The following is a 19,278-nucleotide window of genomic DNA, read 5'->3' as shown; positions in this document are numbered from 1 at the left end:
CCCCCACCCAACCCCCCAAAATCCCATGGATACTGTGGAGCAGGTTTGCAAATTTAATATCCATAGGTCAAATGTAAACCCACCCTCCATCTACTCCATACCCAGAGATTGAGGCCCATCCAGCAAGGTGACTGGCCTGATATCACACAGCAAGTCGCTCAGGGAACCAGGTGATGGACTAGGCCCACAGGTGGTACCATGGAATGAGCAGTAGAATGAAGTCAAGTTTCTCTGTGGAGAAGGGAGTTATAGAAATAAGGATCAAGCATCATAGGTTAGTTGAAGTAGGCCTAAAAACACAAGGCTGGCAGCCACTGTGTGTTAGTGACAGAGAGGATGTGTTACAGAAAAGTCCCTTCCCTGGAACTTAGGTATCCAGACCCAGAACATAGGACTTTGCCAGAGGTACCAGCCCCTAACCCATCCAGTACCTTATGCCCTCTTCTGAGGGCCTTTACCCTCAGCCAAAGATAGTGGTTTGCACAGAACTGTGAAGAGACACCAGGAAACAAGAAAAGAAAGCTGTCTGGGGAAGGCCTCAAAGAAAGCCCACGTCTGCATGAGCCTCCAGAGCTGCCCAGCATACGGCCCTTCCATTATGCAAACAGTGCTCAACATAGGGAGATCTATAAAGAGGCCACGCTGGGCTTGGAGGCCATCCATTAAGATTTGTTCTGCCTCCTTGAGCTTAGCCTCACTAAGCTGCAGAAGGACTGGGGCTGAAAATAGCCATGAAAATTGTAGAACCAGTCTTAAAGTGGCAAAGCAATCCCAAGCTGGTAGTTTAGGTACAGCGGCAAGTACCCATGCATGGTCAATATGTAGGTAAAGGATTAAAGTTCAGAACCACTGGATCATTTTCTTATTTGCTTATTAATGAAAGTATAAAATAACCATCAGGAGAGGGAAAACAAAATTGGGGAAATTCATCCCCTGGGATGGTTTTGTGAGTGTAGTCTCTGGCCCTCACAATTGCAGTGATTAACCAGAAAATGCCTATGCTTGCAGATCGTGCCCGGGTATTGGGCGGTCTCCCTGATGTGGTCACCATCCAGGAGGGCAAGGTGAGTACAAAGCACTCCTGTCTCTGCTCCAAGTACCCCAGACTGTGTCCCATCTTTTAAGATGTACTTATTCCCAGATCCCCATCTTATTGGCATGGTTGTTTATACTTGTCCAAAATAGCTAAATACAGGGTTTAAATATTATCATCATGGGCTGCGGCTGTGGCTCAGAGGTAGACTGCTCACCTAGCACATGTGAGGCCCTATGTTCAATCCTCAGCACCACATAAAAATAAATAAATAAAATAAACGTATTGACAGCTACCACTAAAAATAAATAAATAAATATTTTAAAATTATCATCTTAATATTTTGTAGGCATCAAGATGCAAGTTTGTCTCATGTGGACATAGAGATCATTTAGTATCTCTCTAGAGTCACCCTTTATACTGATGAGAAACTGAAAATATTCAGTCATAACTCTGTGACACATATAATAGAAGAAAGAAATGACCTCTAACACACAATGGGAAATGGACCATACTGTTACAAAGTGCCTCACCTTTGTAGGGACACGGACTGCTCCAGGCCTTTCTATAGACTTTATTTCTTTTAAAAACTGATTTCTCTCCACCTGATTTTAAATGTTCCTGGCTCCATAATAATCTCTTTGAGAAGCAGTGTTTTGACCTGTATTCACTTCCATCATTCCTGAATCTCATTAAAACAAGTTTAATAGGGCAGCCATAACTGGAGAGATATTTATGGTGGAACAAAACTTTTCCCCACCTCAAAGGGTGGTGAAGACATACAATGGACACTTGGAACTCAGGTAACAAATCAAAGCATATCAAAATGCGTTAATGAGAGGAGGTTCCAATCAGCTGCATTTCTTCATGGGTAGAAAATGTGATCACAGTTGAATTTAAGCTCGACCATCACAGTGTTGCTTTTGTTCTTAAATCCTCTATTTCATTTCCCTCACCTAATGAGGTTGGACCCACTGGGTAGTGATGAGAGGGAGTGTATATGAAAGCACTTTGTAAATTGTAACTCAAGTCTAAAGTACAGATATGAGTTTCCCATAATGCTTAAGGAGTTTGGGAGTTTTCGTTTAAGCTCTAACCCCACATAATCACAATTTCCAATATTATATGCCTGGTCTGCTTGTTTAAGCTTAATGGCAATAAGTTGACTCATATGTTTCTTTCTGAAAAGTATCTGTAGAATAATTCAGTAAGAAATGCCAATTAATTATGGGATAAAAATAGATTTCTTGATCTACCCAGTTTTTACTCCTACAGAAGAGATAATAAGTGATCACAGAAGACCCATTAAAAAGATATTTAGAAGAACATGTTTTTCTTTGTCCCTTGTGATCCCTAGTTCTTTCCTTATGATTTCTGGATTTTTAGTAAGAAACAAATGCAAGAATAGAATTTAAAATGTGAAGCCATCAGGGAAGTGAAAGACCACAATGAAATATCATGACACACCTGCCAGAGTTGCTATAATACAAAATGGTACATAACAACAACAAAATCCAGAGTGGCAATGCTGGTAAGATGTGGAGAAACAGCATCACTTGTACATTGTTGGTAGAAATGTAAACCAAAATTATACAGCTTCTGGAAAACAGTTTGGCAATTTCTGGGAAAAAAATGAATCATGCATTTACTATACAATCTAGCAATTGCACACTGGGCATTTATCCCAGAGAAATGGAAATCTATGTTTATATTTAAAAAAAAAAAAAAAACACCAACAAACTAACCCAGTAGCTCAGGAGGCTGAGGCAGGAGGATTATGAGTTCAAAGCCAGTCTCAGCAACTTAGAGAGGCCCTAAGCAATTTAGCAAGACCCTGTCTCAAAATAAAAATATAAATCAGGCTGGGGATGTGTCTCAGAGGTTAAGCATCCCTGAATTCAATTCCTGGTACCAAAAAAAAAATGAAAACAAAAACAGCAACAACAAAAAGTATAATAATGATCATAGCACTTTATAATGTTCCCAAGCTGTAAGTAGTATAGGTGACTCTAGGCATGTATATACCATGGCATACTATTCAGCAATAAAGAGGGGCAAACTATTGATAGATGAAACAATTTAGGTGAATCTGTAAGGAATTATGCTGAGTTTAAAAGTCAATCCTGAGGGCTGGCATTGCGGCTCAGTGGTAGAGTGTTCACCTGGCATGTGTGAGGCACTGGGTTCAATCCTTAGCATCACATAAAAATGAACAAATACAATAAGGGTATTGTGTCCATCTACAACTAAAAAATTTTTTAAAAAGTTAATCCTGAAAGATAACATATTGTAGACATTATTTATATATCTATTCTTGCATTTTTTTCTTATTTTTTGAAATGGAAAAATTTTAGAAATGGAAAACAGGTTAGAGGTTTCCAGGAATAAGGAATGCCATTGAGAAGTTGGAGGGCAGTGGTGGGTGTAGTTGTAGTTGTTAAAGGACAACACAGGGGTTCTTATGGCAATGAAATATGCATCTTGACTCTGGTGGTAGATGCAAGGACTTACATAAGTGAGGAATAGAACAAAACTTCCAAACAAATACAAAAGAGTACAAATAAAATCAAGGAAATGGCTGGGCATAGTGGCTCATGCCTGTAATCCCAGCAGTTCAGGAGGCTGAGGCAGAAGGCTCAGTGGTTAATGGCCCCCGGATTCAATCCCCAGTACCAAAAAATAAAAATAAAAATAAAATTAAGCAAGATCAATATCAATGTACTGGTTATGATATTGTATGATCTTTTGCAAAATGTCAATTGGGAGAAACTAGGTACACAGGATCTCTATTATTTCCTACAACTGCACATGAATCTACAGTTATTTAATTTTTTTTTCAATAAAAAGTAAGGTAGTGTAAAACTGTAGCCTGAATGCCAATTCTTTAGAATAAGAGATTATTTTTTTCCCCAATAAAAAGTAAGGTAGTGTAAGACTGTAGCCTGAGTACCAATTCTTTAGTCTAAGAGGATTTCAGCACAGATGGGAATATCTTATTTAGGCTAGGTTTTGGTAGAGCACCTCTGCAGTTGTACAGATTAACTGGGGTTTGGGAAGCAAAGTAAAATGAGGAAGATGGAATGTGAAAATAAGTTACATTATCTGGAGCAGCTGTTCCCATTCCGATGCTGGGCTCTGTGACATAAATGAGATGCAAATGTGAGCAGGTGGTGATTATAGCAATAAGGAGGTTTTGTACTGATACAGAGCCCAGAAGACTACATTCGAGTAAAAGCCATCAATGTGTTTATGAAGAAAAAAGCGGAGGAGACCAGGAATGGAAATAGAACTCCTTTGAGTGTTTTGAAGACAAACATTCCAGAAGCCCAAAAGCCCTGGCCCTACAAAAACCTACTCACGAGTTATTTCAAACTGTCACTCACACAGGTGCACACACATAATTACTTTAAGCCCCGGTTTGGGGGGGATTTATATTTTGTCTTCCATCTGGTCATTCCAAACTGCCAGCCAGCAAGCAAGATTTTTGAAGTTGGATCATGTATCTGACTTATCCACCCCCCAACCTCTAAAACCTGTTTTGCAGGCCCTTAATCTCACTTGCAATGTGTGGGGCGACCCAACTCCAGAGGTCTCCTGGCTGAAGAATGAGAAGTCGCTGGCCTCAGATGACCACTGCAACCTCAGGTTCGAGGCCGGCAAGACTGCCTACTTCACCATCTCAGGTGTGAGCACGGCCGACTCAGGCAAGTACGGGCTGGTGGTGAAGAACAAGTACGGCACCGAGACAAGCGACTTCACGGTCAGCGTGTTCATCCCAGAGGAGGAGGCAAGGAAGGTCGCATTGGAATCCCAGAAAGGCAACCAGAAGTCCTCCCAGAAGTCCAAGTGAATGGAGATTGGGCTGAGGGGTGCAGGGGGTGCCAAGACCAGCTGAGCCGACGGGGCTGCTTGTGTGTGAGTGGTTTGGGTTACAGACAAGGAAGACATCGCAGTCTCCTAATTTGTGCTGGATTAGGGTGGGGGGTGTCAAATCTAATTCATATGTTTAAAAAAGAACCACTAATGATACTTTAATAGTTTTTCATTATCTATAAATTATGAGCTGAGAAAATACCCTTGGTAACATATTTATTAGTTTTAAGGAAAAGATCAGAATAATGTTGGAGGGACATTGAATGATGGTCAGAGAGCAAGGGAACGTGTTGTGGGGCAGAGTAGGGATTGGATGAGGTTTTACCAGTAACTTCTTGTGGATTACGATGATACTCCAGCATCCTATCACAATGGACACCAGCTGGTAAGCCATCCGTGTGTTTGGTATGTTGTTACAACAGTGATGTGCATTTCTGTGGGTAGCCTTGTGATCTGGCACCTCCTTGGTATGAATAAACGGCCTCACACCTTTCCTAGTGTTTCTCTAATTCTGTTTTGCTGCTCATTTGGGATTCCTCTGCAGCTCCTTCCTTGACACTTCTCACAGCACATTTTCTGGTGTACACGTTTTAGTTAAAATAGAACCTCCAGAACACGACCAGATAAGCCATCAGAGGTTTGAAATTACAGTTGCTGTGCATCAGGTCATTGACCATATAATCAAGCCAATCCCATGGTTAAGATACCCAAGGAAATTGAATAAAAGGTGTCAGTTCCATGTAATAAAACGGTGTGAGGTACCCAGTGCCAGGCTTGGTGACTAAGGGCCCACAGCTAAGAATAAAAGGCACCAAGCACCCTCCAAGCTCAGAGAACTGCCAGCTTTGGGGTGAGGCTCTTTGCCAGGCTTGCTGAAAGGCAGCTCCTAACAGCAGCTGCTTCAGGAAGTTTGGTTCCAATCCCCCTGGTGTGCACACACACACACAGCCCCCCAACTGGAAGAAAATGGTAATAGTGAAGAGCTTCCCCTCCCTCCTTTCTTCTGCCAGGGGCAGGTGTTTTGGTCTGTTTTATGCTGCTATCATAGAATCCCTAGGACTGAGTGATTTGTAATAGCAAAAAGAGATTAATTTGCTATAGTTCTGGAGGCTGGGAAGTCCAAGATCAAGAGGCTGGTTTTTGGCAAGGATCCTGCTGCTTCATCCCATGGTGGCAGGAGGAAGGGCAAGAGTGTAAACTCTCAAAAGTGGGGGAGGAGACAACCCGGCTGTACACATAACTGCAGTAATCCATTCATGAGCACTCTCATGATCTAATGACCTCTTTAAAGTCTGTAGTTTTAAAGATTAAGTTTTTAGCATGTGAAGTTTGGGGGACACATTCAAAACGTAACAGGAGGGGATGGAGCAGTGTAGTTGGGAAGGGCCCTCCACACCCTCTCCTTTACAAGGTTCAAGGCTGGAAATTGCCTCTCAGCTGACTGTTCATTTGTCCAACCGAGTCCCGATGCTGATGCTATGACATTGAGCACAGTGCAGGTTTGAGACACTGTATTCTCACTCTCAGCCATGGCAAGTGCTACAGTTTGGGTGTGGCTTGAGTTTGACCCCAAGGGTCGTGTGTTGGAAGCTTGGTATTCAGTGTGGTGATATAGGAGGTAGTAGGACCTTTGAGAGGTGAGTCCTAATAGGTGGTGCTTAGGCCACTGGAGGCACTACCCTCAGAAGTGATGGAGGTAGTTCTCATGAGAACAAGTTGCTACCCCTCTGAATCACTCATCTGGCTTCCTGTTTGGCTATGAGATCTCTCACTCCACACACACTCCCACCATGAAGCCACCAAAAGTTTTCACCAAAAGGCAAACCAATGGCGTTTCCTAATCTTGGAGTCTCAACCTTCAACACAGTGAGCTAAATAATAACCTCTTTTCTCTATTCAGTTACCCACATTCAGGTATTTTGCTATAATAACATAAAACAGACTGATACATCAGGTAAATGCATTTCCTAGGGGTCAAGTGGAAGGAGGAAGGTGGCTGGCCAGGAACACTCTGAAATTCTCCCTGCCAGAACAAAAGGGCTACCTCTGGAAACTGGACCCAGAAAGAAAGAATTGCTAAGTAGATTCCTGCCAGAGAGCCAAAGAGGAGGGAAAACATCAAAAAGTGGCAGGTCTCCCAAGTTGTGAGGTTATGCAGGCAAGAGGTTGCTAAAACTCTCTCCCTGATGCATCCTACATAAGAGCCAGCTGCAGCATCTCCAGTGTGAGGAGAAATGGGGCATATGGGAGCACAGCCTGCCAGTCTGTTCTGCAGTTCCACCCACTAGAACAGAGACTGGGGGAAAAGGAAGAAGGATTTTGAGTCATATGAAGACAGAATTTAAAACAGTGTGTCCTAAATTCTGAAATTGTATGAAAACATATGAAGTCGAAGTGTGCCATCCACGGTGTCTTCATGAGAGGTGATATCAGGGAGAGAAATGATGCTCATGTTCAGAGCTCTATACTGAGATTTCCCAATAAAATGGTTCTAAGAATTATTTCAGCCATTATGATGACCAAACTAAATCAGCTACATCATGATTTGGTGGTTTAGGTAAAAAGCTGCAATTTCTAAACAGGAAAATATACCTGAAACTATAGCTCCATCAATTTAATGATGCGCAAGTACTTTATAACCCCAATTGACAAATTTGTAACTTGCTAAATGTGAGCTACTAGTTTGCCAAGGGGCATATTGGAATGCAAAAAAGACGATTTAGTTTTATTCTTATAAAACTAAGATATAATATAGTCAAATGATAAATTTTGCAGCTTTCCTAATTCCTTGAAGTTCAGCTTTACAATTTTACTTTTTCTATCTAAAAATCTAATCAATGAAAAAAAATTAATTTTAGGGCTGCTTTTTATTATATAGCTAAAATCCCTTTAATTTGTTAAGCTATATTTACATTAGTTAATGTATTTCCTTTCCATTTTAATCACTACTACTGTCTGACTTAAACAAAAACTTCCCAAGAACTTAAATAACTTTAATTACCTACATATTTAAATATGGAAAATTCAGTGTTATCTTAGATGTTCTCATGTTATATATAAACTTAGATCAACATAAAATCATAATCAAGTATTTTAAGTTAGAATCGCAAAGCTGAGCTGTTACTAGACTAAATTATCTATAACATTTTAAATATATAAAAATCAAATATACACAGACTCCATAATGCAATAATATTGATTTTACCGAGATATGGTTGCTAGGATTGGGGGCTGGAATTTTAATACTGATAACTGAATGAAAGACATAGACTCACAAGTGGGGAGCCAAAGGTGGGGAGCCAGTACCAAAATCCCTGCATAAAGCTGATATGTGCAAAGGATGACTTTGTCAAAACAAAAATGACTTTGTCAAAACAACTGACATAGAGAAGCTGTATGGAATTTGCCATCCACATGGAGGTTGTTTTGGGGAGAAAAAGTACTGCGTGCATGTGGGGTCCACATTTATAGCACCACATGGTATATAAATCTCAAGCCAATAATTCCCACAAACAATGGTCAATGGCTGGTGCCCCAGAGAAGCAAATATAAAACTACATTACAGGAGACTTGTGTGTCTACCCACAAAGGATTACCATTATGTAAATTGTTCTCTCATCACGAACATCTAGAAAACCAGGGGAAAATATAGGGAAAAGGTGTTTGGGGCATTGGCTAGCAGATGTGCAGGACTGTGATCCCGGGGAGAATGGGGAAAAATTTTGAGACACCTATGACTTCTACAGCTTCTTGCCTGCATGGAGTATTCAGGCTGTCAGTCTCACTGAATTGAAGAGATGGAGATTGAAGTTCAAGTAGGCTGCGATGTCTAGCTCAGTGACAACATATATGCTTAGCATGCAGACCAAGACCTTAAAATATTCATTATATATAAATATATTTCATATATTTAAGAAGCCAGATGAAAGATTGAGTATATTAAGTGAGACATGGAAAAACACCAAGGCATATCATAATGAATTTGCTGAAAAACACTGATAAAGAGAAAATTATAAAAGTAGTCAGAATAAAACAACAATGAACTTTGTTCAGAGGAACAAACATGAGAATAACACAAGACTTCTCTTGATTAACAATAGAAGTCAAGGGACAATGGAGCAAGATCTTTAAAATGCCAAAAGAAACTGTCAAGCAAGCATTCTTTACATACTAAAGATATTGTGCAATAATTAAAGTAAAGGGTTGGGGATATAGCTCAGTTGGTAGAGCGCTTGCCTTGCATGCACAAGGCCCTGGGTTCAATCCCCAGGACCACAAATAATAATAATAATAATTAAAGTAAAATAAAGACTTTTCCCAATAAATTAAAGCTGAGAGATCTACCATCCACAAATCTGTGCTGCAAGAAACATTTGCTTTGACAGAAGCAAATAGCATCAGAAGGAAATTCAGATCCACAGAGAATGAAGAGTGTCAGAACCGATAAACAAGAGGCTAAAGATGAAAGAGTATTTCTAATTTTAATTTTTTTTTTTTTTTTTTTTGCTCCTGATGCACCTCTGCCAGAGACCCAGACTCAAACCCCAGCATGCTCTCCCTCCATGTAAACCAGTGTTCTGTAGGCTTGGTGACCATCCCAACAAGGGTGTTGCCAGGGAATAGATGCTGGCCTTCCCTGACAGCACTCACCACCCCTTCACCCCTCTGGCCTTGGGAAATCCAACTCTACCCTGGGCTGGAGCACGTAAGAATCTCTTGCAGTGTCTGTGAGCATGGTGGACAAGAAGAGAATTCCCAGGCCAGAAAGATATTTGGGAGGTAAAATGGAAAGGTCTTGGGGTATAGACTGCAGAGGTGTCAAAGGAGAGGGAATTGCTCAGGAGGACTCACACCTGAGCAGCTGAATGGATGGTTTTGCAGCTTAAAGGGGGGCCATTTGGGGACAGGAGAGATTTCATGAAATGTAGTATCATGGAAAATTTGTGAGTTTACTAAAAACTCAGGGTAAGAAATTATGGCTTTCAGAAGATATCAGTTACAAAGAGCCCTGACTAAGAGGAGGTAGTGTAAGATGTCTAACCAGAAAGCAATGGAGGATGGTCTTTATATGATTACTGGGTGGAAGTCTAAGAACAAAAGAAAGAATGTGAGTTAAAGCACCAGGAAGTCTGAACGCCTATACTGTGTATTACAGAAACAAAAACAAAACAAAAGCCCTCTCATTTTTTGTGGAGCATTCCAAATCCGCATTATGACAGCAAGTCTTTTACAATAGAGGTATTAAGAGCCAGTTCTCTGAGGCATAGAATCGGGAATTTTCTTTACTGCTTTGGCAAATACCGTAACACTTCCAGGTACTATGCAGCATTTGTGGTACAGACTAACACTGTGTTGTGATTAGCACAAACTGTATGTTCTGGTTACTTCTAAGTATCCCCTGCTTCAACTGAAAGAGGTATTTATGGATTTATGGTACCACTGGCACAACCCCAAGTGCTCATTACGTTCTGCTCATTGGCCATTCGTTACTTACCCACAGCAAGTCTTTTAGATAAAACACAAATTTTATAGATGATTAACAGCCTTGATACAGACTGACCATTACATTGTGGATTTAGAGGTTTGCAATATGACCTAGGAGGATTGCAAGTTCAAAGCCAGCCTCAACAACTTTGTGAGGCCCTGAGCAACTTAGTAAGGCCCTGTCTCAAAATAAAAAATAAAGATGGGCTGGGAATAAGGGTCAATGGTTAAGCACCCCCAGGTTCAATTCCTGGTACCAAAAAAACAAACTTTAAGAAAATCTGATGAATCAAATGGCATTACGTTAAAATCTCCATCTCTAAAATTTATGTGAAATCTTCTGAACTTGCTTAGCTCCTGATTGAAGTCCTGAGTAACCAGGGACAGTGCATACTTCCTGCTATCCACTTAGAGGGAAAATACTTACATTCTGAAAACAAAAAAAAAAAAAGAGGGAAAGAATGACATACAACTAAGTTTTATTGAAAACACTTTGAAAGTCTGGGGATATGTACTCAGCATTAGAGCACTTGCTAGCCTGAGAGGTCCTGGATTCCATTCCTGACACTGCAAAACAAAACACACCCCCACCACTGCAAAAAAAAAAAATGAAAACAAAACAGGTCCTGCTGACCAGGAGAAAAGGTGCCACATTCCTTAGAAAAGCAGAAGTGAAATGTTCCTTTCAGAGACCAAGAGATGTGTTCCAGAATCAGAGGGTGTTTTATTACATGGTTCTGTTTTGATCACTCCAGGGCTGATCTTGGACAATCTTAATGCACCCTCCTGCTGAATGTGCCCAGGAACTGGCCACAGAGGTTCTCTTCCAATAGCCCCCCATGCCAGCTAAAGCACACATAAGAACATCCCCTCCCCATCCATCATGCTCCTTCCAGCTTAACATTCCGGGCTGGAAAGAGCTAACCAGGTCTAAGAAGCTTCCCCGCTCACCAGTGTCTGCCAATACAGGCACCTCCATCCAGATCCTAAGATTCCTGCCTGTCCAGTGCTCTACACCAAAAACTCACAGAAGTGTCTCTTCTCTGCATCCCAAAATTCAATGCATTGCCAGGAGGAAGTCTTATGGTGCCTCTTCTGTTTCATAAAAGAAAACTGTACAGAGAAACAGCTCCGTGCTGGGACAGAACCAAAAAAAAAAAAATATATATATATATATATATATATATATATATATGAAATCCTCCTCTCAGGAGAATTTCAGTTTCAGCATCATTGAGGTAAAGATGAGGAAAAGATAAAAATGAAAACCAATCCTTGTTTCCTTCTCAGAACTGAAGGAGAAGCAATTACCTATGCCATGTTTTAAAAACATGTCATTATTTTTTCTATTCATTCATTCATTCATTCAACAAATATTTACTTAACTCCTGGTCTGGGCCAGGCCCTGGTCCCCACAGGCCCCTCAGCATGACAGGCTGAAAGCTCCAGTGCTTGCCTGCTAGCCAGGTTCACGTCCAGTACAAGTGGAAAAGTACTGACAGCTTTGACCACTGATAGGCACTTCCGGAAGTCATGGAAATGACCTGGGGTGAAGAACTGGTTTTTCCCCAGTGTGGCAGGACAGAGCTCCTCTTGTGTGTCAGGGGCTGGGAGTTGAAGGGAGAAGAGGGAAAAAGGGTGGGAAAAATATGCAACAGCTTCTATGCCTAAACTTCATATTGCTACAGAATTAGACTCAAGCATTTTAAATGGGGATGTTTCTCTACTTTATATTTCTTAAGGCTCTTTGTACTTAATTCGGTTTCTTATCTAGGCCACAGTATGGCAATTAAAATTTCAAAAAGTTGTTAAGCACTATTAAAGAAGAGTATTGCCTTTAAATATGAGGCACCAAAGAGAAAAACTATATGTAAAAATATATGATAGCGTAATGGAAAGATTTTACATGTATTTTAAAACACAGTCTTGTAAAACTGATTTTAACCTAGAAAGTAGACATTTTGATGTCCCTAATTCTACTAGAAGCTGAGCGGATGACATTCAAGACATGTGGATGAAGAAGCAGAGTGATCTTGGCATAGGAGAAGGGCAGAGCCCGTTCATCCCACTTCCACTCTTCTTTGATAATACAAAACAAATAAGAGGAAAATTATATCACCCTAAGGCTGAATATATCCAGTAAATGATCAGGCCTTTGCTGATAAATAATTTAAAGCAAGATAAGCAAGAAACTCTGGGAAGATTTTTTTTTTTTTTAGGGAACAAAACCCTACACATTAGTTGAAACATTTATTTTCAATTAATTTATTGCTCTTGTTGCATATTGCTGTTGTATTACTTATTATGCAAAGATGTTATTTATTTGTTGTGTAGAGATTATATAGAGATGTGCTGCATTTCTATTATATAGAGATATGCTGCATATCTTGTTAAAAACAAGATAAAAATTAGGAGATTTGAACTCTTAAAAAAATTATGTAAAGACCTCAAATGGTAAGACATTTTAAACTGCTTTTCACTTTCATAGTAGTCACAGTTACAGAATACAGTGTGTCAATACAGGAAATTTGTTACAAGGACATCATTCAAAACGAGAGTCAAACTCTGAGAACTCCCTTTAAAATGAAATGGAAAAAAAATTCAGAAAGTGTTTACTTCTATAAACTTCAAAGTACTTTATATGCAGATTAGACAAGTCACTTCTAAAAAAAAAAATTTAACCCAATTCACTGTGCTATGGGTTTCTTAAATGAGGCCTTGAGAGTGTCATGCCATTATTATAACATGATTCTCTTGTTGAAGATATTCATACGCTTGCACAGAGGTACACATACCTCCTCTGCTAACAGAAAAATTTAACCCCAGGAGCCGGCAAAAGTCCTGCTAAGCATCTAATGTGTTAAAATGAGATGGTTATAGATCAGAGATTTTTGAAACATCTTACTACTCAGTAATAATGTAGGTCAACTGAATATAAGTCAGTTTTGCATTTGCTGTCATTCCTTTATTTCTTGAACAAATATTTCCTGTGGGGATGACAAGATGAATCAGTTGGGGATTTACCCTCTGGATGCTGACTGAATGCTTTTGGTACAGTGACTGGGATGTGAATCACCACAATGCAAGCAACATGTTCTTATGAGATACAGACGACATGTATTATTTGAGTTTAAAGGAGGGATGCAGTACTCCAAGAGAAGGTGGAATCCAGGATGGAGAAATAGCCCCGGGGAAGTAGAAGCATATTTATTGAGCTTTCATCAGCAGATGTGTTTTAGCTATCTTGAGAAGGAGGTTGAGGGAATTTCTGCTAGAGATCACTCAACACCATGAAGACATCCCTGGTATATACAGGAATGAGCTTCAATAAATGCTTCCAAAAAAAAAAAAAAAAAAGGTGTCCAGCAGAATTGATTCTGTCCTTATTGTGGGCTGAACTGTGTCCCTAGGAATTCATAGGTTGAAGCCACAATCCTAGTACATCAGAACTGTGCTTGAAGATAAGGTCTTCAAAGAAATAATGTAAAAAGAGGCCATTTGGGTGAGCTCTAATGCCACATGGCTGATGTTTTTATCAGAAGAGGAGTTTAGGGGCTGAGGCTGTAGCTCAATGGTGAAGTGCTTCCCTCGCATGTGTGAGGTACTGGGTTCAATCCTCAGCACCACATAAAAATAAATAAAGGGGGGCTAGGGCTGTAGCTCAGTGGTAGAGCACCCACCGTGCATATGTGAGGCACTGGGTTCGATCTTCAGCACCACATAAAAATAAATAAAGATATAAAAATAAATAAATAAAGATACTGTTCATATACAACTAAATAAATATTTTTTAAAAAAAGAAGAGGAGTTTATGTTGGCTGCACCAATTTGCAGTCCCACCAGCAGTGTATGAGTGTACCCTTTTCCCCACATCCTCTCCAACACTTATTGTTGTTTGTCTTCATAATAGCTGCCATTCTGACTGGAGTGAGATGAAATCGTGGAGTACATTTGATTTGCATTTCTCTAATTGCTAGAGATGATGAACATTTTTTCATATATTTGTTGATTTATTATATATCATCTTCTGAGAGGTATCCAGGTCCTTGGGCCATTTATTGATTGGGTTATTTGTTTTTTGTTTTTGTTTTTGTTTTGTTTTTGTTTTTTTGGTGTTAAGCTTTTTGAGTTCCTTATATACCCTAGAGATTAGCGCTGTATCTGATGTGTGAGTGGTAAAAATGTGCTCCCAAGATGTAGGCTCTCTGTTCACCTCACTGATTATTTATTTTGTTGAAAAGAAGCTTTTTTGTTTGAATACATTCCATTTATTGATTCTTGATTTTAATTCTTGTGCTATAGGAGTCTTATGAAGGAAGTTGGGGCCTAATCCGACATGATGAAGATTTGGGCCTACTTTTTCTTCCATTAGGCACCATGTCTCTGGTTTAATTCCTAGGTCCTTAATCCACTTTGAGTTGAGTTTTGTGCATAGTGAGAGACAGGGGTTTAATTTCATTTTGTTGCATATTGATTTCCAGTTTTCCCAACATCATTTGTTGAAGAGATTATCTTTTCTCCAACATATGTTTTTGGCGCCTTTGTCTAATATAAGATAATTATAATTTTGTGGGTTAGTCTCTGTGTCCTCTATTCCATACCATTGGTCTACCAGTCTGTTTTGGTGCCAATACCATGTGGTTTTGTTACTGTTGCTCCGTAGTATAGTTTAAGGTCTGGTATAGTGATGCCACCTGCTTCACTCTTCCTGCTAAGGATTGCTTTAGCTATTCTGGGTCTCTTATTTTTTTAGGTGAATTTCATGACTGTTTTTCTATGAGGAATGTCATTGGGATTTTGATTGGAATTGCATTAAATCTGTATAGTGCTTTTGGTGGTATGGTCATTTTGACAATATTATTTCTGCCTATCAAGAACAAGGGAGATATTTTCTCCAGCCAATATGGAAAGCAGTATGGAGAGTCCTTGAAAAGCTGGGAATGGAACCACCATTTGACCCAGCTATCCCACTCCTCAGTCTATACCCAAAGTACTTAAAAACAGCATACAACAGGGACACAGCCACATCAAAACACAATTCAATTATAGCAGCACAATTATAGCAGCACAATTCACAATAGCTAAACTGTGGAACCAACCTTCAGTAGATAAGTGAATAAAGAAAATGTAGTGTATATACACAATGGAATATTACTCAGCAATAAAAGAGAATAAAGTCATGGCATTTGCAGGTAAATGGATGGAGTTAGAGAATATAATGCTAAGTGAAGTTAGCCAATCCCAAAAAACCAAATGCCAAATGTTTTCTCTGATATAAGGAGGCTGATTTATAGTGGGGTTGAGAGGGAGAGCATGGGAGAAATAGACAAACTCTAGATAGGGCAAAGGGATGGGAGGGGAAGGGAGGGGGCATGGGGGTAAAAAAGATGGTGGAATGAGATGGATATCATTACCCTAAATACAGGTATGAAGATATGAATTGTTGTGATTATACTTTATATACAACCAGAGATATGAAAAATTGTGCTCCATGTGTGTAATATGAATTGTAATACATTCTGTGTTATATATAACAAATTAGAATTTAAAAAAAAAGAAAGAGAAGAGTTTAGGACACAGATAAACACAGAAAAGGAAGATCATGTGAAGACCGGTAGAAGAAGGTCACTTAAAAGCCAACGAGAGCCAGGCACAATGGCATACACCTGTAATTCTAGCTATTCAGGAGGCTGTAGCAGGAAGATCACAAGTTTGAGGCTAGCCTCTGCAACTCAGCAACACTCAGTCTCAGAATAGAAAATTTTAAAAAGGGCTGGGGATATAGCTCAGTGGTAGAACACCCCTTGGTTCAACCCCCAGTATTGCAAAAAATAAAAAAAAGGGGGAGAGGACTCAAGAGAAACTAGACCTTAGACTTCCAGCCTCCAGAACTGTAACACTATAGCTTTCTGTTATTTCTGTGGTACTTTGATATGGCAGCCCTATCAGACTAACAGTCCCCATCAGGACCCCAGACATTTCCTGATTTAATTTCTGGGCTCTCTACCTCCCTCCTGCTTACAACTCAGCCCAGTCATGCTGATGGACCATTTGATGGGCTATTTCACCAGCATGCCTGACCCAGGAGACATGCAGATGAAGAGAGGAAGATATGATAGAGGCAACAGGGAGCACCTCTTAAAGACCTGCTAATCTTAGAGAATTATGTTTAGCAGGGGGTCACTGAAGTTTGTGCTGCAGCTACTAAAAAGCACTTATAATATGCTAGCTACTGTCCTAAGCCCCTTACTCACTGAATCTCCTCCATAAGCACAACAGGAACATACTGTTATTGGACTGTTTCCCGGATGAGGAATCAGAGACACCCTAAAGGATTTTTGCTCAAGGCCACAAGACTCAGAGGCTGAGCCAGGTTTTAAGCTGAGGCATTTGGATGCCAGACTCCACATTCTTGCCAGTGTATTAGAATCTGTTGCCCCTTAGCTTAAACACAAATAGAAATATTTCTTCGGTCTTCAAGACATGCCAGAAGTATGACCATCCTACCAACTTTGCAAGGGCACATGTGGGAGGAAGGGGACAAGCTGGGCTTTACTGTGCCTTGAGATGCTGCTGGAAGGCTCCTTCTCCCCAGGGTCCCCCCAGACCCACCTCAAACACGTGGACATGCCAGATAAAACATAACAGAATTGTCTTTAGTACTCTTAGAGCACAGAAGAAGAAAGAGAAATCTCTTGAATGTAAAAATCCTTCAGGGCAAAGACATTATTTAATTCATTACCAATTCTCTGGGGCTTAGAATTGTGCCTGTCACTGTAGTAGGCATTCGAGAAATATCTGTGTAATGAAAAAAAAAAAAAAAACAGGGGCTGGAAAGGAACAGTAAACTCCAAGCCAAAGTAGTGTTCAAGAGTAAAACTGAATGAAGAAAGAAGTTAGAATTCAACATAAATGGGAGGAGTTGGGAGCTGGGGTCTTGATGTTCATACATTAAATATTTCTATATCCAAATCATGACGTTCACATGTCAAAAGATGAGAAACCACTAATCTGTGTGAGAAGGGTTCTCTCTATAAAACCATGTGTGAAGCAGAAACGAGAACCCTAAATGGACAACCAGTTAGTCCTCTAAAGCCATAGCAAGCTGCTCTGCCCTCCCAGAAATTTGTCTACACTACCCAAGGAATGTGGGACTCTGAAAGAAAGCAACTACTACAGACGAGCTTATAAGCAAAAACTGGAAACTGTTATGGTTGGGCTGGGGTGTGGCTCAGTGGTAGGGTGCTTGCCTAGCACATGTGAGGCACTGGGTTCTATCCCCAGCACATTAAAAAAGAAAGAAAAGAAAAGAAAAACTGTTATGGTTTAGATATGAGGTCTCCCCCAAAAGCTCATGTGTGAGACAATGCAAGAACATTCAAAGGTGAAATAATCAGATTATGTGAGCTCTAATCTAATCAGTAGATTAATCCACTGATGTGGATTAACAGGGTGGTGACTGTAGGCAGGTAGGGTGTGAATGGAGGAAGTAGATCACTGGGGGTGTGTCTTTGGGGTTTATATTTTGTCCCTAGTGAGCATAGCCTCCTTCCCCTCCCTGCCCTTCCTGGTGTCCGCGTCCTGAGTTGCTTTCCTCCTCCACCCACTTCCTCCATGATGTTCTGCCTCATCTCCTGGCCAACGCAATGGAGTCAGCTGACCATGGACTGAACCTCTGAAACCATGAGCCAAACTAAACTTTTTCCTTCTCTAAGTTGTTCTTGACAGGTCTCTCAGTCACAGAGATGCAAAGCTGACTGAAACAGAAAACATCTAGGAAATGAAGCACACCAGGAAGAATCACAAAAGAAATCATCCCCATCTAAGAACTAGAGTTAACAGAACAATGTGAGCGAGTCTTTAGAATAATTGTACTTAAAATACGTAATGAAATAAAAGAAAAAATAGGCTCTATAAGACAAGAGCTGGGTACAGTGGCACATGCCTGTAATCCCAGCAGCTCAGGAGGCTGAGACAGGAGGATCTCAAGTTCAAAGCCAGCTTTAGCAATGGCGAGGCTCTAAGCAACTCAGTGAGACCTGTCTCTAAATAAAATACCAAATAGGACTGGGGATGTGGCTCAGTGGTTGAATGCCCCTGAGTATTCCCCCACCAAAAAAAAAAAAAAAGAATCTATAAGGCAGGAATAGGATATTGTGAAGGGGCAAATTAATTTGGAAAAGTACATATGAAAATACTTCGCACGAAAAATACAGTCTTTGGATTTAAAGAAAAATTGAAAAGTTAACCAGAGAGACAATTAATGAATTAGAACATAAATCAAAAGAAAGACTTTGTAAATCAGATTAGAGATATAAGAAAGAAAACCATGGAAGAGACCTGGCATCTAAAATACAAAATATCAACATAAATCTAACTGGAGTTCCAGAAAAGAAAGTAAGAAGAACAGAAACTTCATGATCAAAAAACTGATGGAAAATTTTTCTACAATCAAAGATATGTGATGATGTTCCCTATATTGTGAGCATAGGTTAAAAAAATCCATACATACACTCATTAGAATAAAATGGAGCATAAGACAGGGAAAATATTATAGCTACATGTGTGAACAAGACCCAACTGTTGAGAAAATTGCAGCCAGTGTGGACAGCCGGTGTGTGGTCAGTCTGCCCTTCCTTCCTGCCTTTTCTTCTCCATTTTGGCTTCAATAGGCCAAGACAGTCCTACTCTGGCAGGGCATCAGAGCTCTTCTCTTTCAACAATGGGAGAGAATAGATTATCATATTATTACAATCTCAGGAACTAAGTATAGCATTTGAAAAGGCTCACTCTGAAGTGATGCCAACATATTTGTAATTCCATTTCTATTTCTTTCAACTTTAATCCTGCTTTAGTTTTGGAAAGGTGTCCAAGGATATTCTTTATTC

General features: G+C 40.0%; 1 protein-coding gene across 4 annotated transcripts in view; it reads left to right on the top strand.

Annotated features, from left to right (window-relative positions):
• The window catches only part of Myom1 (myomesin 1), a 139,136-nt gene extending 128,282 nt beyond the window's left edge, over positions 1 to 10,854 (top strand). For 3 of the 4 annotated variants that reach the window (XM_048806490.1, XM_015482521.2, XM_015482520.2), the window contains 2 exons: positions 1,009 to 1,064; positions 4,578 to 5,399. In XM_048806490.1, the coding sequence (XP_048662447.1) occupies positions 1,009 to 1,064; positions 4,578 to 4,883 (362 nt within the window). In that variant the 3' untranslated portion in view covers positions 4,884 to 5,399. Of the gene's footprint in view, positions 1 to 1,008; positions 1,065 to 4,577; positions 5,400 to 6,481; positions 6,489 to 10,842 lie in introns of those variants that run through there. The other variant, XM_048806491.1, reaches the window with a different exon arrangement.
• The last annotated feature ends 8,424 nt before the right edge of the window (positions 10,855 to 19,278 follow it).

This window comes from Marmota marmota, unplaced genomic scaffold, assembly GCF_001458135.2.
Source record: "Marmota marmota marmota unplaced genomic scaffold, marMar, whole genome shotgun sequence".
Lineage (NCBI taxonomy): Eukaryota > Metazoa > Chordata > Mammalia > Rodentia > Sciuridae > Marmota > Marmota marmota.
Note: the sequence above shows the minus strand (reverse complement) of the source record. Positions and strands in the feature narration are given on the sequence as shown.